Source organism: Mauremys mutica, chromosome 19, assembly GCF_020497125.1.
Source record: "Mauremys mutica isolate MM-2020 ecotype Southern chromosome 19, ASM2049712v1, whole genome shotgun sequence".
Taxonomy (NCBI): domain Eukaryota; kingdom Metazoa; phylum Chordata; order Testudines; family Geoemydidae; genus Mauremys; species Mauremys mutica.
The window spans coordinates 10,256,190-10,279,304 of NC_059090.1; the positions used below are offsets into that span (position 1 = coordinate 10,256,190).

Consider the following 23,115-nt stretch of genomic DNA (forward strand, 5'->3'; position numbering starts at 1 on the left):
CTTGGTCTTGCCGGCAGACCTTCAGAAGAGAGCGAGGACAGCATCTCTCACACCTGTATAAAGGGATACTACACTGTATATCAGTTTTGATGACAGTAATAATCTGCTGATTGAGTATCCTATGATGAACGATTCAAAAAGCCTGGCCTGCCTTTCATTTTGTTTGGTATTTCTTGAACCAGGGAACCATCCCTTGAGATGGTACTATCACAATGTGAGATGCGTTTGACATTTTTAGACCACTGAGGGTGATGTTTGTACAGTGGTTGATGGGACTGGTTAGAAGAGATATCATTTTTTGCCCAGGTTGATGGTGAATCCAAATTGTTTCACTGACTCTGAGAACCTGTCCAGGATAAGCTGTAGATTACATACACTATTACCAAGTAGAGCACAATGACCCTTGAGGACTTTGGTCGTAAGCTTTTGGAGACTGAAGAGTTTTCTATCAGTTCTTTGCCTTATGTATACGGCCCTACCAAATTCATGGCCCATTTTGGTCAATTTCATAGTCATGAGATTTTAAAAGTTGTAAATTTCATTATTTCAGCTATTTAAACCTGAAATTTCATGGTGTTGTAATTGTAGGGGTCCTGACCCACAAAGGAGATGGGGGTTCACAAGGTTGTTGTAGGGAGGTTGCAGAATTGCTACCCTTATTTCTGAGCTGCTGCTGCTAACAGTGGTGCTGCCTTCACAGCTGGAGAACAGCAGCTGCTGGCTGGGAGCCCAGCTCCGAAGGCAGAGCCACCGCCAGCAGCAGTGCAGAAATAAGGATGGCACATATCTCTCTCTCTCCCCCTCTCCCTGCAGAGCTAGGCCCTCAGTCAGCACTCCTGCCATTCTCCAGCTACCCAGCTCTGAAGGCAGCAACACAGAAGTAAGGGTAGCCTGGTATGGTATTGCCACCCTTACTTCTGTGCTGCTGCCTTCAGAGCTGGGCACCCAGCCAGCCAACAGCCACTGCTCTCTGGCTGCCCAGCTCTGAAGGAAGTGCAGAAGGAAGTGTGGCAATACCACGACTCCTGTAAAATAACCTTGTAACCCCCCCTGCAACTTCCTTTTGGGTCAGAACCCCCAGTTTGAGAAGCACTGGTCTCCTCATGAAGTCTGTATAGTGTGCTTTTACCCTATACAAGGCCACATTTCACAGCAGGACGACAAATTTCATGATCTGTGACGTGTTATTCCACGGCTGTGAATTTGGTAGGGCCCTACTTATGTAAATGCCCTTTTGAAGGTTGTCAGTTACATAATTCAGAATGGCTATGAAGAGACTTAAGAGGACTGATGCCAGCATGCAGCCAGTTTCACCCCATTAGATATGGGTAAATGGTTTGAGAAGCCACTATCAGAGTTTGATTATATGGGTGTAGGAGGAGAAGCAGTATTTCTGAAAAATCAGGATAGTTGCACTCTGAGTGTTTCTTTTTAAACTGGTCCTCACTTCACAGCCAGCTCTCACATAATGGCCACACTGGGTCAGACCAATGGCCCGTCTAGCCCAGTATCTTCTGAAAGGGATTAGTGCCAGATACTTCAGAGGGAATGAACAGAACAGGGCAATTTATTGAGCAAACCATCTCCTGTCATCCATTCTCAAATTCTGGAGATCAGAGGTTTAGGGACATGTAGAGCATGGTGCGTGTATGTGCACGCACATCCCTGACCATCTTGGCTAATAACCATTGTGTGTACTTACCTCAACATGCAGTCAACCTATAGAACTCTTTGCCAGGGGATGTTGTGAAGATCAAAGAATTAAATACCTGGAGGACAGGTCCATCAATGGCTATTAGCTATGGTTTCAGAGTAGCAGCCGTGTTAGTCTGTATCCACAAAAACAGGAGTACTTGTGGCACCTTAGAGGCTAACCAATTTATTTCAGCATAAGCTTTCATTCCACTCTATGCATCACTTCTTCGGATGCATAGACTGGAACATACAGAGGTATTTATACATACAGAGAACATGTACATTTGTATGTATGTATGTGGCTCAGTGGATGGATCACTCAATAACTGCCTTGTTCTGTTCATTCTCCTGATGCATCTGACACCAGCTACTGTCAGAAGACAGGATACTGACCCATTATGACTATTTTTATGTCAGAGCTGGGTGCAAAGTGAAGATGAAAATGTGACTGTCCTGACTTTGAGGTACTACCTCTTACACCCCAAGTAGCTGCCAGTAGACAGCAGCAGTAGCCACCGCCATGCCCCATGACACTGGTTCAGCTGTCATGATAAACCAGATAGAGGGTTGCCATGTGGGGAAAATGCCTCGCTCAAAACATACTAAGTCTTCTTTGGCACATGTTGGAAAGGCACTGTACAAGACAGTATGGAACACAAGGCTTGACAAGGCACAAAGGATGACAGTGGCCATCTGCTGCAGCTAACCAAGTTCCCAGCTGTCTCAACCTTTTGTGCCACTGGTCTTTGACATTCTATGAAAGGATATACTTATTATGGTTAGAGCCACGTAATTTTTCTAGCACTCAAAAGGCTTCAATCAGCTAGTGATACTACTTGGTCTATCTGGTCAAAATTTCATTTGGTTAAATGAAGTACCATCAATTAAAAGTGAAGGCTTCAATAGCCCTTTGGAAGCGAGAGTAATGGGAAGACAGTGGTTTAATTCTTCTCGATACAGCTTCTACTTCCATAAACAAAGATAGAACTTGCCATAAGGGCATCTTAGTAGTCTTCGGGGTAAAGTTTTGACTATCTTGACAACTGTTGCCCATCCATATCAGTAACATTTAGAAGCAGTCTGAATGTGCTTTATAAAAATTTCTAGGTTGAGTGATTCCAGGCACTGGAAAGAGGAATAAGCATTTTGAATTTAGGTCCCAAGATTCATGAGCAGGAAGCACCTTCAATTACACAAGTCAACTGTCCTCCAGCCCCACCCCCAAATCCTTAAGTGAATTATTTAGAGCCCTGTTGGGCATTGGAGAGAGGCAATATATAGCTGGAGAGACCTGCTGTAAATAAAGGGGTAAGTGCACACGAGTGACTGGGCAACAAAATGGCAGATGAAATTCAATCTTGATAAATGCAAAGGAATGCACACTGGAAAACAATTCCAACTATAGATATAAAATGAGGGTCTAAGTTAGCTGTTACCACTCAAGATAGATCTTAGAGTCATTGCAGATAGTTCTCTGAAGACATCCACTCAGTGTTCAGTGGCAGTCAAAAAGCTAACATTGAGAATCGTTAAGAGATAGATAAGACAGAAAATATCATATTGCTTCTATATAAATCCATGGTACACCCACATCTTGAATACTGTGTGCAGATGTGATTGCTCCCATCTCAAAAAAAGATATTGAATTGGAAAAAGGTTCGGTAAAGGGGCAACAAAAATGATTAAGGGTATGGAACAGCTTCCATATGAGAAGCAATTAATAAGACTGGGAGTTTTCAGTTTGGAAAAAAAGAGATGACCAAGGGGGTGGAATCTGATAGAGGTCTATAAAATCCATGATGGATGTGGAGAAAGAGTAAACACTTCCTTATTTACACACACCACAAGATCAAAGAGTCACCAAATGAAACTAATAGACACCAGGTTTAAAAACAAAATCAAGTATTTCTTCATACAATGCAGTGTCAACCTGTGGAACTCTCTGGCAGAGGATGTTGTGAAGGCCAAGACTAAAACAGGGTTAAAAAAAGAACTAGGTACATTCATGGAGGATAGGTCCATCAATGGCTATTAGCCAGCTTGGGCATGGATGGTGTCCGTAGCCTCTTTGCCAGAAGCTGGAAATAGGTGACAGGGGATGGATCACTCGATGATTCCCTGTTCTGTTCATTACCTCTAGGGAACCTGGTGTTGACCACTGTTGGAAGACAGGACACTAGGCTAGATAGACCTTTGGTCGGACCCAGTAGGGCCGTTCTTATGAGCAAGTAGAGGATCCCAGAAGCTCCTCTATTCCTTCCCCAAAGAGGAGTCAAATAAATGCACAATGAAGAATCATTTTCCATGTTCCACAGAACTTGCAAATAGTTTTGCTATTAGAGGTATTTGCAATGCAAGACTCAGCACATGTCCAGTAATCCAACAACTAAAATGTCTGCTGTAAAAAGAGCACCAAGCTATTAAAACCTTACTCTTAAACTAGGGTTAACGTGAACATTACACATTGTGGTTAGAATCTCAGCAAGAAGTTTTTAACAAGCTAGGGTACACACTGTTTTACTATGATTGCTAGTACTTACTACAATGTATCTGGAGGACCAATAATGAGGACTTCCCATCTGTAAAGATCATTGTCGTCTATTAAACCTGCTGAAAAACCTTCCACTGGATTTTTGTTGAGCTCTGTTTTTAAAAAAAAAGAAAAAGAAAAGAAAAACTTGTGAGCCTTTGTGCACTTTAATATAATCTGCATACTTAACTAGCATACAGAGGTTGGGAAGAGGACTGGTTATAAAAGTAGTCACTTTTAGATCACTGGTCAGGGTCTGGTGTCCCTTAACGCATCATCATCTGCAAATACTTTTTTTTGCTCTCTCTACACACACACACCTCACTTTGTATGTAGTAGGTCCTTGGGCTCAGTCCTGTATCTAGTGACTACATTACTATCATGATCTCTAATCTGCCTGCTCCAAAAGAAGAGTCAAAGATCTAGGAGGGAAATCCTGAGAAGGTAAGTGCTAGAACAAGTTTGAGGCTCAACAGGCAACGCTAGAGAACTTGTAATTCAGTAGTCAGTCTTGCAGACCCAATAGCAGTGGTACTTACTATGTGGTGTGGTACTCCTAGTGTTGGAGGGTACATTTTAGCCTTATGAGCCACAGCACAAGAGCAAGATTGGGGAGATTATTCTTGCTGTATTTGAAAAACGTCAGTATTTTTAAATTGATATTTTTTTCTTTTGAAGGAACTGAAAAGTCTTTCAGGATCCAGAAGAGTGGGAGAAGCAGTTAAGTGTCCCTAAAACTCAGTCACAACGTAGTGATTCACAAGGACCAAAGGTAGTTTAGCGGGATTAGTGTTGGAGAAAGAACCCCTGGCACTAGCCTCTTCTAGGTCCCCCTCATCCACTGGGAGGTTCTCTGTATCTTCCTCGTTGTGCTTCTAGGCTGGCCATACACATTATGACAGCAGTTCTCAAATGGTGGGTCGTGACCCCAATTTAATGGGATTTTCAGAACTGGCTAAGACTTGCTGGGGCTCAGGGCTGAATCCTGAGCCTCACCACCCAGGGCCAAAGCTGGAGGGATTCAGCCTTCATCTTACAAGCTGGGGCTGAAGCCCTTGGGCTTCAGCTTTGACCCCTTCCCTGCCCAGGGCAGTGGGGCTCAGGATTTGGTTCCCCCTCCTGGGGTAGTCTAGTAATTTTTGTTGTCAGAAGGGGGTTGGGGGTGCAGGAGGGTGCTCAAAGCCACCTTGTTTCCAGATATATGATTAAGTGAAGTAAATGCAGGTAACCCTGGCAAGTGACCCGTACCCACATGCTGCAGAGAAGGTGAAAACCTCACGAGGTCACTGCCAATCTGACCTATGGAAAAAATCCCTTCCCTACCCCACATTCAGGGCCGGCTCCAGACCCCAGCGCGCCAAGCAGGCGCGTGGGGCGGCATTGTCCTAGCAGGGTGGCATTTGGCTCCGGCGGACCTTCCACAGTCATGCCTGCGGGAGGTCCACCGGAGCCCTGGGACGAGCGGACCTGCCGCAGGCATGACTGCGGAGGGTCCCCTCTTCTCGCGGCTCCGCTTGAGCTCCCGCAGGCATGACTGCGGCGGGTGCGCTGGTCCCGCGGCTCGGACGGAGCTCCCGCAGGCATGCCAGTTTATGACCACAAGAACAAATGGGTATACGGTCCTTTAGCTTAAATAGCTCTTCACCCTCCCTGGTGTTTACCCCTCTTAATATGTTTATAGAGAGCAATCATATTCCCTCTCAGCATTCTTTTTGCTAGCCTAAACAAGCAAAGCTCTTCCAGTTTTCCTCTCATAAGATAGGATGATTAGGTTAATGGAGGACCTACTAGTTTTCTGTACCTGTTCATTTGTTTTTCTTGAATATGGATGACTAGAATTGTACACAGTATTCCAGATGTGGTCTTCCCAGTGTCTTGTACAATGGCATTCATACTTCTCTCTCTACTGGAAATGCCTTTCCTAATGCCATCCTAAGATTGCACTTGCCTTTCCACAGACACATCACACTTGTTGCTCATGGTTATTCTATGATTGACCTACATACCCAGGTGTGTCTCCTCCTCTGTTGCTTCCAACTGATAAGTCCCATGCTCATAGCGGAAATTAGAGCCTAATTAGAGTACATGACCTCGCACTCTGTACTACTGTGGACTAGAGTGAGAGAAATGGGATGAAGTTTTGATGTCATCCAGATCTTCCTGTAGAATATTCCCATCCTCCTCTGTATTGAGAACGCCTCCCAACTTTTTATCAGAAAGTTTCATTAGCACACCTACTTTTTGCGCCAAGGTCTTAAGTATTTTCACTAAAGATCCATCCTTGAGGAACTCCTCTACTACCCATCAGTTTAACATGCCAGATTTTAGTATTCTGGAAGGTAGAAGAAAAACTTGGAGCTTGGTTTCCGTTTCTAGACATTTATTTCCATCAGCTGCACTGACTTCATGTTCCCTATTATTGAAAACTGACGCAGAGTATTCATTTAGGTTTTGGACCACACCTAGTTTATCTTTAAACTCCTTCTCATCCACAAAGCATAGCGGCCCAACCTCATCCATCTTTATTCATACCACTAAAAAACCACACACACACCCCCAAAAAAGTATTTTAAAATTTCCCTCGATAAGCACTAATCATGCTTGACTTTGTAAATCTTGAGGTTATTCCCATGTTTTCTAGCTTCCGCAAAGTAGTTTTCTTTGCAGATCAACCCTTCTCCATTCTCTATAGTCTCTCTGCTTACGCCTACATTTTTGAGATGGTCATTCATCCAGTGGGGTCAGGAGCCTTTCCCTCCAATTTTTTTCCCCATTGCTTAGAATGACTGTTTCAGATGGAGTTTCTTCAAATCAGCTATACAAAAACTAAACCTCCTTCACATTTAAGTTACTGAGCTCTTCAGCCCAGTTGACTTCTTGAATTCCCCTGATTTCCCCAAGTAAAATATAATAGATGGCACGGTTGATTATCCTATTTAATTCCAACTGAATTAACTCTTGATCCAAGGTTATTTCTGACAGCCAGCTCTAAGACGTTCTCACTACTTACTAAAACCAGGTCTACAACTGCACCATCTCGTTACTTTTTTCTTGGTAAAGAAAAAAAAAAAAAAACAACAACTAATCTATCACATCCACAGGTAAATGGGCCCTACCAGTGCTGGTAGCATTTATGCTCCAATCTCTATCTAGGAAATTAATGTCTCATTATGGCATAATTCCCCAAAGTATTTCTTTAATATTAAAAATATCACTATCCATATTAGAGAGTTCCCAGAACATCTAAAGTATGAAGTTTTGCCCCTTGAAATGAATGAAGCATAAATATGTATTGACTCAGGTGAAAGTTTAAGACCTTGCCTAAAGGTTGTTTCAAAGTTGCTGTCCTTGCGACACAGAGCAGAATGATCAAAGCTTGAATCTCACTCATCCTGCAAGCTGAAATAGTTGCCACTCAGAAAGCAGTCTTACTTGCTAGGTAAAACAATCAGAACTCCCTTTCAAACTGTCAATCAGAAGCAAGGACCATACTGGAGTCCCATACAGAATGGCTAGAGAGGAAATACATTTGCAGTTTCAAGAATCTAGACTATTGAGAAGTCTTGTATGGGAGGATGACAGGCTGATATTGTGGCCAAATGGACTCTCAAACCTGTTTATAGCTCAATGTCTGAGGCATGGAAGTCTCCAGTGGATGAAGACAATCTTTCTTTTTTCGCCTATTTTAACCTGGTGGATACTTACCTGCTCTGAATCAGAAAGTCCTGAAAGTGTACCAAGCAGCTTCTATCCATGGAGGTCAACCAACCAGCATTCAATCTGTCAGATGCAGAGCCAGTGTTCCCTCTAATTTTTCCAATGCACATGCAGAATGAATTTTGTTATGTGCACCAATATGGAGGTGGTGTGAGACAGCATGTATATCGGCACACATAAAATTTATATGGCAGGGGTAGGGTTGAGAAGCAGGGATGAGGGCTCCGTCTGGGGGTGCAGGCTGCCCCAGCACTACTATGGGGTGGGGAGGGGAAGAGAGAGAGAGAGGGGGGACTTCCCCCAGCTCTCTCCCCTGGCCACAGCCGACAGAGAGGTGCCCCTCCCACAGCAGGTTCAGGCTGGGACATCTCTCCCCAAGGCAGCATGAGCAGCACTTAATAGGCTGTTGTGCAGCACACAGCCATGCAGCTTAGAGGGAAACTTAGATGAAGGCTGCAAATTTGGATGAAGGATTAGATGGTTTTGTGAAACTATGTCCAGAAGAGGTGGTAACAGGTGGTTAACTGCAAGATGGAAGAGTTCCAAAAATCAAAACTGGTGTGGCTATGAGTATCAAATGGTTCCCTCATCTTATCCTTCCAAAGGACGCTGGGAATTAGTGGAGATGGTGGGAAGGCATATATGAAGTGGCTGCCCCAGTGAATCAGAAAAGCATCTTAGCTGGAGTTTGACTCACTCATCCAAGCAGATGATGTTATATTCTGCCTTCTACTTGATCAAAGTTACCCATGAGTGGGAACCCCAGTCCCACAAAAGGATATGGTTCTCAAGTGTTTAAGTCCATTTGTGCATTAGAGGAGCTATTTCTGCTGATGTGGTGAACTAGATTGTTGTGTCCCCCAATATATGGAGCTAAAAGGTTGATGTAGTTATGAATATGCTGCTCCTACAAAAGAATTGCTTCCTGATGGGTGTTGATCATGCTCCTCCTTAGCATCATAGAAATGTAGGGCTGGAAGGGACCTCAGAGGTCATCCAGCCCCCAATGCTAAGGCAACACCAGGTATACCTAAATCATCCCTGACGAGTGTTTGTCTAACTTGTTCTTAAAACCCACCAGTGTTAGGGATTCCACAACCTCCCTTGGAAGCCTATTCCAGAGTCTAACTATAAGGCTAGTTAGAAAGTTGTAGATCTCCCTTACTGCAAATTAAGCCCACTACTCCTGGTCCTACTTTCAGTGGACATGCTGGATAACTGTTCACAGACCTCTTTACAGCCACCCTTAATATATTAACCTGTTATCAGGGTCTCCCCTTCCTCCCCAGTCTTTTCTTAAGACTAAAGATGACCAGTTTTTTTAGCCTTCCCTCAGATTAGGTTTTTTAAATGTTTCATCATGTGTTGCTTTCCTCTGGACTTTTCAAACTTGTCCACATTTCAGGAAAGATGTGGACAATTCTAGGCACCACAGTACCTCAAACTGTTCTCATCAGTGCTGAGCAGAGCAGGACGATTACCTCCTGTGTCTTACATACAGCACTCCTGTTAACATGTGAAAAAGATGAATATTCTTAGTCAAGTGCACCACATTGTTGACTCTTATTTAATTTGTGATCCACTACAACCCCCAGATCCTTTTCAGCAGTACCACCACTGTCAAACATACAGCTAAGGGTAGCATAACATCCCTCTTTACTCTGTAAAAGGTTAATTCCTCTTTTACCTGTAAAGGGTTAAGAAGCTCAGATAACCTGGGTGGCCCCTGACCTAAAGGACCAATTGGGGGGGGGGGGGGAAGAGGAGGAGAGAGAAACTTTCAAATGGGGGGGTGAGGTGTCTGTCTCCCAGAGTCAACAAGGAACCAGGGCAGGGAAAATACATCTAAGCTAAGCATCTAATATCGTAGAAATAGTAAGTAATAACAAAAATGCTTTAGGTTATCTTTTGTTTTAGCTTGTGAATCTTCCCTGTGCTAAGAGTGAGGTTTATCCCCGTTTTTGTAATTCTAAAGTTTTGCCTAGAGGGGAAATCCTCTAGGTTTTTGAATCTTTTATTAGTCTGTAAAGTACTTACCATCCTGACTTTACAGAGGTTATTCTTTTTCCTTTTCTTTAAGGAAAATTCTTTTAAGAACCCGATTGATTTTTCATTGTTCTCAAGATCCAAGAGTTTGGGTCTGTGTTCACCTGTACCAACTGGTGAGGGTATTATTCTCAAGCCTTCCCCAGGAAAGAGGGTGCAGGGCTGGGGACGGGAAGTAAGACTCCAAGCAGTCCTTTCCCTGATTTTTTGTCTAACATCACTTGGTGGAGGCAGCATGCTATTCAAGGCAAGGTGGAATTTGTGCCTTGGGAAAATAAAGTTTTTAACCTAAACTGGTAAAAATAAGCTTGGGGGGGGGGGGGTCTTTCATGCGGGTCCCTGCATCTCTACCCCAGAGTTCAAAGCGGAGGAGGAACCCTGACAACCACCTAGCTAGTTATTCCCTATGTTGCAGCTGATTTTTCCTTCCCATGTTAAGTGCTTTGTGCTTGTTTTTGTTGAATTTCATATTGCTGAATGCAGACAAGTCCTCCAATTTGTTAAGAGCTAGCTGAAATCTAATCCTGTCCTCCAAAGTGCTTGCAACCCCTCCTAGTTTAGGATCCTCTGGGAATTTTAAAAGCATACTCCTAACCTGTTGATATACATGGCAGGCAGTACTGCCTGCCAAGATCTGAATGGTAGCTTCTACCCCTTGTGAAGGGAACAATCCGCATGTCTTATTGCTCTTATTTCAAAGACATTTGTGAGATTGGTCCCCTATGCGCTCTCACAGCCTGAGTCTGAGGTGCAGGTTCCCCCCTCCCCACACCCCAACTTTTCCTGAAGGATTCAAACTCTTACAACCCCCTATAACTTCACACATGGTTGAAAGACAAAGGGTGTCTGAAATGAGAATGGTCAGAGGTGAATTCTGGCATTTGGTATCAAGAAAGCCATGGACCTAGTCATTTAAGGTAGACTTAGTGATGTGGTGAATTGGGGGGGGGGGGGGAGGAGGGGAAAAAACTTGTCTTAGTAGGTGATTGCTCCTATGAGCTCCACTGATTGGGTGGGAATGCATGTCTAAGCAGGCATCACTTCTGCTTTGGTACCAACTCTGCACTGTTATTTGCAGACAGTTGACAACCTGTGGTACTGTCAATTCTGGTACCCTCTATTGCATCTGGCTTAGTACTGAACTGAGGAGAGAGAGTTTCCTCTCTACTACTTTTGACATTGCTGCAGACTTGCAGCATCACTCTATCCTGGCACAGAAACCCTCTTTTCCATCCTCCTTTACAACATCTAGGGATTTGATGATCTCTTTTGAACCCTCTCCCCTTTACTGGAGGTTTCACTCCTATCTGTAGGCTCTAAATCCAGTACGGTATCAGACTTTGGTTACTGGCCATGGAAACATTATACCATTTTCTTGGAACTGACTTCTCCTCATCAAGTCCTACTACTCCATAGGGCATAGCACCATGCACAGGCAAGTTTCACTGTTCAGCTTAACCTGCATTTTCTAGAAGCCCTTCTCTGGGAGCTGCTACTTTGTCACCTGAGACACAAAGAGGAGAGCTGTGACATCCCATTCTAGCTAATCATAAGCATGAGGTGGACTGAGCTCAACCCCCGTGGATGCCCCCTCCTTAACCCCACGTGCCTCAACCTAGGATGCAATCCTGGCCACCTCATTCTCACTTCATGGCTCCATATAGTGTGGGACATCTTGCTCCTACTCCTCAATCCCTTATATCAATAGGCCCTCAAAACAATTCAGCTACCTCAATCTAAAGTTGCTCATGCAGAGAATCAGAACACAGAGGGTAACTGAACAAAACCCACTGATGCATAGCTCTTTTCATGTGTAAAGTCTTTAATCCCAGAGCCTGGGGTTATCTCTAACATCTGGAGCATTTGCTGAATATTTGGAGGAGTGCACAACAGACTTTTGCTAGTTTCAGAGTCAGATGGTCCCTTCGTAGGCTTTTTTAAATGCACTGAAAACTGAGGCTGTTCCATCTCATTGTCATGGGTGGTAAGAAACTGAGTGGCATCTGGCTTGCTCCACCCTTTATGCCCTTGAGAGGCATGAGGGTGTGTAAGGTACAGCTAATGCCTTCACAGATATTGCGGTTAGATTCTGAACTCATGCAGCTCCAGGGCCACCCAGAAGATTCAGGGGGCCTGGGGTCTTCGGCAGCAATTCAGCCGTGGGTCCTGGAGCGGAAGGATCCCCTGCTGCCGAAGTGCCCCGGAGACCTGCAGCAGGCCCCCCCCCACCGCCAAAGCGGGACCTGCTGCCGAAGTGCAGAGTCTTCGGCAGTAATTTGGAGGTGGGGGGGTTCCTTCTCTGACCCCTGCTGCCAAAGACCTGGAGCATAAGCAGCTCCGGGGGCCCAGGCCCCGCAAGAGTTTTCCCGGGCCCCCGGAGCAAGTGAAGGACCCCACTCCAGGGGCCCCGAAAGACTCTCGTGGGGGCCCCTGCGGGGCCTGGGGCAAATTGCCCGACTGCCCCCCCTCTGGGCAGCCCTGTGCAGATCATGTGCACATGCACCGGGGTGGGAATCTGGGGATACTTGAAAAGGCAGTTCCATAAAGCTCACCACATGAGCTGAAATGCCTACATCTTCAAAAATAAATGGAGACACGAAGTTGGATTTGTGTTGTGTTCTTTGTTTTGTGTTGTATGAACAAGACCTTAGCCTAACCTTCTTTCTTCCAAGGAAAGGTTATTGAATTTAAACATAAGTTTTCACTAACCAGGAGTTGCTTCCTAGATATTTGAGGCAAGGCTTACATAGGATTTTCTAAGGTAGAAGAAAATCAAGTTCAGTGTAAAAAATTAAGCAAGTCCTTGGATTGATTTTTTTAGGAGGTATGAGGACAGCTAGCTGAAGTCTAGTAAGGGTGGATTTTTTAAAAAGTTTTAGACAAAATGGATTAATAAAATAAACCTATTTAAATTAAAATTGAAAACAGCCAACGATAAGGTCTAAACTTACCATAATTAAAAATCATTTAAATTCAATATAAAAGCCACAAGGCAGCACATGTTTCCTGCTGAAGTTTTAAACTAGTGGAAGTCACTGGCTAGGCACCTGGAACCAGAGTGTGCTGAAGTGCTTTTGATAACAGTAGGCTCTTCTGCAGGTGCAGAGAGAATATCTTCTTCATTTTAGTCTATTCTACTTGTTTGCATCTATGACTAGTTAAAGTTAAGTACAATTCACTATAGATAATACAGCTGTTAGTTTCAAATACAAAATGGTGTTAGTAGACTTAAGTATCCAGCACATTCACATCAGGATTTAATAAATGTGTTTGTGTATTTAATTGAATTTGGATCTCTATGCAAGTAGTGCTGAACACAGTTAAATCATCTAATAAATAATGCATCACTTATCTTCCCCCGACAAAAAAGGTAGAAGAATCTGAATAAATGCAAGTTAAGCTATAGAATTGCTTAAATAAGTGTGTATAGATATATTATAATCTTTCTGATTACCAAAACAAAATACAATTTTAGTGTAAAGGCTATGTTTAGCTGCAAATCAAGATGTCTTAATAGTTAAAAGCCAATGAGAATCAACCTCACGCCCCATCCCCCAAGACCAAGTCCAAAAACAATTAAAAGTGATGATTTAAAAATCAAGGTTTCCTACTAATTTACTTGAATTATTCAAATTGGAGATTTAAATTAATGCCCCCCTGAACTGTTTAAAGGAGCTACAAGGGCTCAGCATTTCTCAAACTATCAGACCCTTAAAACTTACAAACTTAACTTACTCAATCCTTCACAACCAAGCCCTTGTATCTCTACATCCTCACTGATGAGATGCTTCACATCATGGGTTTAATGTGACCTGCTGGACTCCTCTCAAGCCTTTATCAATCTACCCTACCACCACTACCACCACATTCCCCCTCCCCGAGTCTCTTCACTGGCTCTTTAAGCATCAGATTCAGACTCCTTGCCTTTCAGGTTAACCTTGAGTACTGCTGTTTCTTAAGATAGTAATGAAGTGGGGATACACCTATTCTTTTCTGCTAATCCAGCTACTGCGCTGATCAAGTGTTATTCTGCACTGTGATCACACTCTTTAGTTAAACTAGCGTGAGCTAACTCTGCAGCAGAGACAAGTCCTTGGTCTGGCTTTTTCTTCAGGCATTAACTTTGGTCCTACAGGCTATGCAAGCTATACTGATACATAAAATCAAGCTGAGTGGGTGAATGCGTTATGCATGATGAGACTCAGGGAGAACTAAGTCAGAGAAATTTAATTTTGTGTTTGGTTCTGGAAGTGTTACTGCCCTTGGTCACTCACTTTCCAGGAGTCAGCTGTCTAGTCTAGACCCAGTTATAAGAATTGTCTCCAACACTCATAAGCCATCATGGAGGGCTACGCTGTCCCAGATAGCTAGAGCCAGTCCCACGGAGGACTTTGAATATCAGGAGCTTTCGACCCAGCTCTGAATTAACTCCCCACTGAACAGAGCAAAGCACCTGCAAGGAGAAGGAGCATGCACAGAGTGTTCATAGCAAGCTCTAGTGCTATGCATATGGACTGCTGTGTTTTGTACTGGCTGGAACATTTACTGATTGAATGACTCTGCTTTTAAAGGCACCAGATGAAGAAAACATGGCTGTTTTATAGTACTTTATAAGTACATCAATTCCCAACTGAGGTAGTTACTGCTTACAGCTGGGGTAAGCTGTTCCTAAGCACAGATGCATCAGAGTTAGGGGAACTCCCATGAAACAGGGCCCAATAGTGACATGAACAAATTAAGAAAAAGGGGGCTCCAGTGCTTGAAACCTCCCTGTACCACTAGGCAGCAGGAGTCAACCAAGAATTGGTTTTAAGGACCTCACTTGTCTTCCTTGGCCCTCTTGCTCTGGGTAGAGGTTTTCTGTATTTAAGCTTTTGAAATTAAAGTTCACAATTGTGTTTTAACTATGTCCATGTTCTTTGTGCCTAAGTTAAGCTGCAATTTACTTGTATGGTCAGGATCAGAGCCTTCAGTTCTACGGTACAGTGTTTGGTTTGTGCTGCACCTATGGAACCAGCCAGAAAGGAGCCTTTAATACAAGTAGTACATGGGCTGTAGCTATCGTTCAAATCAGGGTGGATTTTAAAAAAACCACACCACACAGATTTTTAATATGCTTTGAGGAAAGAAAACCTATCTTTGAGCTATAATGCATTTCATCATGGAATAGGAATTATAAATTCTAAAGTATGAGACCATATATTCATGTAATGTTTAAAAAAAAAAGTTTTGTAAAGGAGTTCTAGTAGTTCATGGACTAGGGACCCCATTTTATGGGGTTCCAGGGGCTTCTGTATAGATTTAGAAGAATCTTTCTATCTGCCCAATGGGACTCAGTGATCAGTCTAGAACATCCCAGAGATGCTTAGTTTTGCAGTTCTCAAACTGTGGATTTGTGTCTCCAGAGATAAACATTTTTTGCTGTTAACAAGCATGTTAAGTAAGATATATAGGTGAGAAATAACAGACCTCAACACTATTGTCCCTCTGCAGATTTGTGTACACAGAGTCAAGCCCATACCTGTCTCCAACAGCGCAAAGTTTTAAAAAGTTCAGTGAACAGAAGATGGTTGTGTGTGAAGTAGATCTGGAGAAGGACAAGTCGGGAGATAAATGTGAGAAGGGAGCGACAGGCAGTAGAAACAAAAGTGGAAATGTTTGAGCAGCATAGTCCAGAAGTCTTGAGGTCTTTTTGAGTATAGCCTTCATTGATTTGAGGTCTACCATACCATTATCTCACTAGTAGGGAAAACCCATAATGGCAGCAGGCTGTAAAAGAGACCCAGTTTGGGTCTAAGAACCATTCAAGAAATAGGTTTGCTGATGTTTTAAAGAAAGTCACTTAAGCACCTGATTCAGAGACTGCTGAAGTGATCAACAGCAGTAGCTTCTTCTGCTAGTGTAGAAAGATTTTCTTCTTCCTTTGGACTAATTCATTCCAATTTAAGAAATAATTTGGGACTGAAAGCAGGAAAGCTTGTTTTTCTTTTCCAGATTATGGACAAACAGGAGAATGAAGGTGAAGATGATTGAGTTAGCTGTAGAAGCCAATATTTTAAGTTCTTCATGTTGACCTGGCTGACACAGATTTAATTTGTTTGTTTTTTAAAAACATTTTAATTAAAAAAACACTAACTTGATTTAAAAAAAAACTTGAATGTTTAAATTCAAGAATTCATGTGCTTGTTTTGTTAAATTATTAGATGTTTTATTTAACTAAAAACAATTTAACTGTCTGGTGATGTCCTCCTCCTAATATAGCATGGCAAGAAAAGCCTCCAAATATTAACGATTAACCTGCTGAATTGGAGATATTTATGAAGTCATTGGGAGGTGAACTATCTGCTTCAATTACCTTTGTTTAGTTATTTCATTTACCATTCATTTTCTGATATAGCTGTAAAAATAACTCATCTGAACATTTTTCAAAATAAGTCACTTTAGAAATGTAGGTTTCATTTTTAGAAGGTACACACTATACATCTCCAAGTTGTGAAAAATATGTATAAACCAACAAGAATGTGCTTTTACGTAGAAATCCATGATTATTAAGTAGAGCCTTCCTGACTAGTGATTTAAAATCAAATCCACCCTGGTTCAAATGTTAATTAAATGCACACCAAACTACAAGCATTCCCCTACCCACCATTACTGCCTTTATACAGGCCTAGAGACCTTTATACAAAACCAAAAGCAAAGCAGGGGTGTCAAAGTGACTAAGCAGAAAGAGCCCCATGGCTAAATGCAGCAGCTATGTATGGCATTTAAACTTTTCAACTTCTACTGAGACAGCCTGCAACTGCACATGAATACTTAAGTCAGAGCAATCTGCACTACATTACAGTAAAGAGCCACTACTCTGCTTAATACTAGATTTAAGAGTAGTTTGATTATTGAACAAGCTAAATTCTCTGAAGTCTCTCTCATTAACAGGTTCAGTGGATTAAACCCAGGGCTAGAGATACCAGTCTACAGCCACCTATACAGCACTGTTGAAGACTAGGGTTCAGACTACTGAAGTCTAATTTTCTAGCTGCTTGTATTTGCCATATCAAGCTGTGACTATTACCATCATAGCAGATATCAATTAAAGTAGTATATAACTAAGATCTGCATCTTCAGCTGCATCCTTTGTCTGCCTGCACACCCCATGACAGAGCTACTAGTTCTCATTCTGAGTAGCTTTAGATTAACTGTCACACGCTTAAGTAGTTTCCTGCTGCCACTAAAGTGTTCCCAGAACATGCCATACTGTCCATATCCACCCTGTGCTGGCTCAATCCATAGGCTGTAGAGATCTGGTCCAGTCAATAACACTATCCTGTTGAAGATTGCCTTTTGGAACAATGTGTGCTATCCAGTATCCTGGGAACCATTTCTGACAGAGCCCTCAGTTTGTGGAGGAATTTACCTTAAGCTAGTTGCTTGCCTGGGAGTCACTTCCAATGCCTCACTCCCCCATCCAGGGATTGGAATAATGCTCATCTGCCTCGGTAGAGTGTGTTGAGTTCTCAGACTCAGATCTGATTAGTACTTTTAATCCCTGGATTCTTCATGATATCCGAATTATTGAACTGAAAGTTCAAGGTAATGCTGGTGCAAATGTAACTTCAAAGCAGTGTAAAACCACTTACTCATGAATGTACGTCAGATTTCTCATACCCCTTTCTACAGTCTTCGGTTCTACAAAAATATAGTTAGTTCAACAGCAGATCATTTCATTGGGTTTTATTTCATTAAGCAAGTCCCTATGCATGTTTAGATTTAGGTACACCGCTGCTAGTACACTATCAGTAATCTGTTTGGTTTAGTGAGATTTTATCTGTAAAGAGACTTGAACTTGGAAGATCTGAGCTCTTTCAAGCTCACTGTTCAACTAGTAAGATGTTAGACAAGTTACTACTGAGTTAACTAATAAAAATTCAGATAGTTCCCAATTAAGTCACAAAACAGTTATATTATAATGCTCTACACATATGCCTTATGTGTATGAAGGTAGACAACCAAGAGTGAAGACAGTAAATATAAGCAGAGCAAGTGCTACTGGATTTTAAGACTAAAATGTTTACTGAGTTTATTATTTCCCTTTCAAAACTGCATGCTAGAGCTTTAGGATCCCACTGGGATCTTCAAACAGACTGTCAATAGCAGGGTCAGAACACTATTTTGAGTAGTCATGTTTCAGTTTACTTTGTTCCAAAGTTATAAAGCTTGAAAGTTACCTGCATTCTGAAAGCTGTTACCACTGTTGTTTCAGCCTGTGATGAATTTAGATATTTAAATTCATACCATATTTCAAAAGGGGTCCCTATTTTACCTCTTAAGGGCTGTATGTACCATGATGGAAGGTGATGTGGCTTAGTAATTAAGATATGCATATAAGTTTTTGCAGCCATGAGGTTCTGAACTGCCATCCAAGCTGTTGGCTTGCTCCCATATTAAATAGGTCTAGAGTCCATCATGCCAGGTTACCTAGAACCAATAACTAAGGGACACTACTGCATTAAATGGGAGGACACTGCAACTAAGAAATCTTGTCAGCATCAGAGGAATCCTTCAGACATTTTACAACTTCTTTCTAGTCATGAAGAAACCTAAAGCCTTTTGCCAAAAAAGGATGACTAGTCCATTAAGAACCACATGCTTAGGGTCAGAGTGCTGCAGTGTTGTCATGCCTTGACTGTGGTGAAGCAGAGGAGTTAATACAGGTTAACCTTGGCCTGTACAATACTGTACTTGGTTTTGACATCTATAGTTAGATTAGATACCATCCAAGGGGGAAGACAAGGAAATCAAGATCCTCTATGCAGCATTAATGCATGCCATACCAACTTTAGTGCGCCAGTCCAACACATTATGGCATGGCAACATCAATTCGCAGAGGATATTCAGAGTTAGACCACTAAACTGTGTGCTACTCCACATCCAAGGCTCAGATACTTTGGTTAAGAGTGACCTTATGGAGAGGGATCCTGGAACATACAAGTTTGGTTTACACCAGGCTCCTTAATAGAGTTAGTGAGTCACTGTGTCTCCATGGGCACACCACGTAAGCTGTGCCATACCATTTCCTTCACCACCCACTCCAGTCTGCAGACAAGGGAATAATATTTATCGAGACAAGCATTTGCATAGCAAAAATGGTGCTACTCATTACAACAGCCTCTTACATGAGTCCAAATGAGGAAGGGGGGGAGGAGAAGACTTTGCTCCCTAGTAATGGGTGGAATGCACAACAGTATCTGACTACCACTCCATGCAGAGCTTGTTTGCTCTCAAGAGCTTTGCTGCATAATATCAGTTAATTGGGTTAGGACACTATCCTTCATTTGTCATCCCCAGAGGCTTTTCCAACATTAAAGTTTCACTGGAACTGCTACAGGAACATCTGAATTCTGGAAGTAGGTGGATCAGATTGTTCTTGTTACTGCTCAAGTTGGACATTATAGAAGTGATGGGGTGCCCTGGTAAACAGTCTACTGCTGTGCAAGTCATCAGGCTGACAGCCTAACTGACTTGGCAGGGACCTGTGGTTGCATTGTAAGCCAGGACGACTTCTGTGGAGTTACAGCAGAAGAATTAGTCACATCAGTTTTCTGCTCAGTCAAGAACTGAAGAGCTGCAAGCCCTCCCTTTAAGACAGCCTGTGTGTGGAGAGGAGGAGGCGGGAAAGAGACAGGAAGACCCAATAAAGCTTACAGAATACTCTTTTCCACCTGCTTGCCTAGTATCTGAAAACGATAGCTGTCTGCCTCTGAAGAGGCAAGGTTCCCCTCAGCAGAGATCTTTGAAATCTAAAACTAGTTTTTAAAAAGTTCACTACTTGTGACTGAAACAATCTGGATGCTGTTTAGATTAAGAAGGACAATCAGGTACTTCCTATGGAAAGTGGATCATACCTTGGATCATAAGTGAAAAAACTTGCTTCTGCTCATTAACTGCATGGGAGAAAGGAAGAGCCAAAGTTGAATTTTAGACTTCAGTGGTAGGAACTCTAGTAGCCTTGGCAAACAACTGGTAATCTATCAGATGTCTCTGCTGCTCAGGCATCCCTCTATTATTAAAGCTTCTACTGTATAGTAACAGTGTGTAGAGACTTGAAAATAGGATTTATTCTGGGAGGATATGGTGGGGAGGGGCAGGAATACTAACTTGGGGAGTAGGGTGGGTGTTAGTTCAGAATTTAACTTCTTTGAAGACAGTATTCCTCTTGCACAGGACAATGTTAAGAGTTGGTGGGGGAGGAGGAGGTAATAAATCAGAATAACCACATCTCTTTCATGTCCATGTTATAAAAAAAATTGTCAGAAGGTTCATACTAAAGTGATTGTTCTCCCCTCCCCTCTCCCTTCACATTTACTCTTAATAGACCTTAGTAGGTCTACTTGGTTACAAGCAGTTCTGAGATTTATCAAGAGGTTCCATGGCAACCTCACATCTTCCCAGGAGCAGCACTTATCTAGAGCTACCATCCCCACTCACTGAGTCTGACCACACTCTAGAAAAAAAAGTTTAAGAACAGAAGGATTTCTGAAACTTCCACTAGCTCTGTGAAGCTGGCGTCAAGGCAGGCAAAAGCCAGCTACGCTGTCAGGCCGGAAAATGTCTACAGATGAAGTGTTTGAGACCCATTCTTCCTCTGGAATCCTGAGATCTGGGACACAGAAGGAAAGAGGATATTGAGCCTATTGCATACAGAATGTTACTTGGAATCGTGTTAAGGGTTTAAAGGAGTATGGTGAAAGCAATGGTCTTGCAAGAGCACCTGTTTGTCTAAACTAGTGAAACATAAGGAGCACTTTGCACAACTGGAATCTTGTTATACATCCAGATACACCACATGGAGTAAAAATACTAGATTAACCCAGTTAAAAACCGTCTGTGAAAGTCCATGTGACCTTTAGCATCAATATTTATCTCCCTTGTTCTCTCCCAGTCTTTCAATTTGCTCGAGGGACTTGTCTTCACATTTTCTGCTCCTGCCATCCTTCCTCCCCCCACCCCAGAAAGCAAGCCTTAGTAGCTACAACTGTTAGGCTTTTATTTGTGGTTAACAGTATAGCCTGGTTAACTTTCATGATATCTTAGGAAACATTCTTTGGCCCTTTCCAGTCATAGTGCATTGCAGCACCACTTAACCTTTAGACTAGAAGAATTCTTAGTATTAACATACTGCTTAAGTCAGTAGTTCAAATATTCTTCTGGTAGAAACCTCATGACAGACTAGAAGATGCATACTTCCTATATTCCATCATGCCAGAACCTAATACAGTTGGACTTTGAGGGGTATAAGTGTGGAAAGGCCTACTTCGTTCTCTTGCACTGTGACTTCTCCATACTCAGCAAGAATACATGCTGCTTGATCAATAGAGACTCCCACAGTTACACTCCAAGAGCATAAGTCTATGAAGTGGAAAACAAGTCTGACTATCACCAAAACCTGCCAGGCCAGATGCTATTTCCATGCACAGCAACAGAGGGGCTTTGCTTGGCAAGTAAATTCTAGATCTTAAGGTATATAAAGCTTTTCTCCATCCCTCCTATTCTCTGTGCAGCTACCGGGTTGAAAAAACACTGAGTTATTTTGCAGTTTAGGAATTAGTGCTCTGAAGACATTGCTTCCTGGAGTCAAGTTCCCTCCAGAGGGTAGTTGTCTAGGAATAATCACAAGTATCCTCATCCTCACACAGAAGGTCATAAGATGTGGAAGACTTTGGTTTTCATTTTAAGAAAGAAAGACGATCACAAGATTATCAAACTGGGCAGCCTCTAGTGAGGCAGAGTCCTGAGTTCTTGTCCTGAGAGAGGGACACAAGGATCCCACTGGGTATACTGTTTGAATTTAAGCAAAATGCAGGACCATTTTATTAATACAAAACTAGACTACAACACTGCATTGCACAACCCCTTATTTCACTAGTTGAGAGGAGCAGCTTTAACTTAAACCTACCAGGCAAGCAATTAGCCAGTAGGTGAACTCTCATCACAACACAAGCAACTCATGCAAGACTGTGCAAATAAGGACACTAAGGCCTAGTCTATACTGTGTGTGGGGGGGGAGGGGTGTTGATGTAAGATACGCAACTTCAGCTATGGGAATAGCGTAGCTGAAGTCAACATCTTATTTTGGACTTCCCTCCCATCCTCATGGCGCAGGGATCAACAGCCGCAGCTTGCCCGTCGACTCCGCTTCTGCCACTCACCCTGGTGGAGTTCCGGAGTTGATGGGAGTGTGTTCGGGAATCGATGCATCACGTCTAGACGAGACCCGATAGATTGATCACTACCCGCTGATCCGGCGGGGTAGTCTGGATGTACCCTAAGCTGATCTACAAAGTTAGAGGGACAGATTCCTTGAACAAGTCAGGAACACAGAAGGCTTAAAGACCAAGAGTCACCCAATAAATATCATATTCTCTGGGTGTACTAGAAGATAGGGCCACATTAGAAGACAAGAAAGCAGTGGAATCTATATCCATAATAGAATAGAACTGATCCACTGTAGAGACAAAGGAAAGGTAGTATCACAGCAAGTTAGTCAATTTAGCACCTGCAGCACAAGTAGGATACTAGACTTAAGCCAACCTTAGTTTTACCTCATTGCATTTAGTGTGTGTTTCTGTACAGTACTAGCTTCTGAATGCTGAAACGTGGCCAGGAAAGCATTCAACTAATCCTAAATTTCCTGTTATGGTGATACTTTTCAGTTACTTAGTCAAGTCACTAAACAGCTAAATGACCAGGTCGTTGTAAAGGTTGCCTTGAAGCACTGCTATTTATATTTCCATCCTCAATACACAAGTAACATCTTATATTTATTATTTGGGGAAATCATTTGAGTGTGAAGAATGGCATAGGACCACTATTGTTTAGTTGCCTCCTCTCTATCTTCCTTTAGAAGAAAATAGCATCAGAAATTAAAGGGGAGATTTTAATAGATTCCTTCCATCTTTGAGGGAGCACACATTGACAAATGAATCCCCCCCCCCCAAAATCAGAAAGCAAATTGGGGGTGAAAGTTAAGATACCCATGAACCTCTGCAAGTCTATCACACGTAAGCATTCTAGGTTCAAAACAGCCATTTTAATTATCTGGTCTTGTTTTCCCAAAAAGCAAAATAATTCTC

The 23,115-nt window shown here is 42.5% G+C and overlaps 1 protein-coding gene across 2 annotated transcripts in view; it reads right to left on the bottom strand.

The window, feature by feature from the left end:
• UBE2G1 (ubiquitin conjugating enzyme E2 G1) overlaps positions 1 to 23,115 on the bottom strand; it is a 45,129-nt gene that overhangs the window by 13,031 nt on the left and 8,983 nt on the right. For both annotated transcript variants that reach the window (XM_044993847.1, XM_044993846.1), the window contains exon 2: positions 4,236 to 4,338. In XM_044993847.1, the coding sequence (XP_044849782.1) occupies positions 4,236 to 4,287 (52 nt within the window). In that variant the 5' untranslated portion in view covers positions 4,288 to 4,338. The remainder of the gene's footprint in view (positions 1 to 4,235; positions 4,339 to 23,115) is intronic.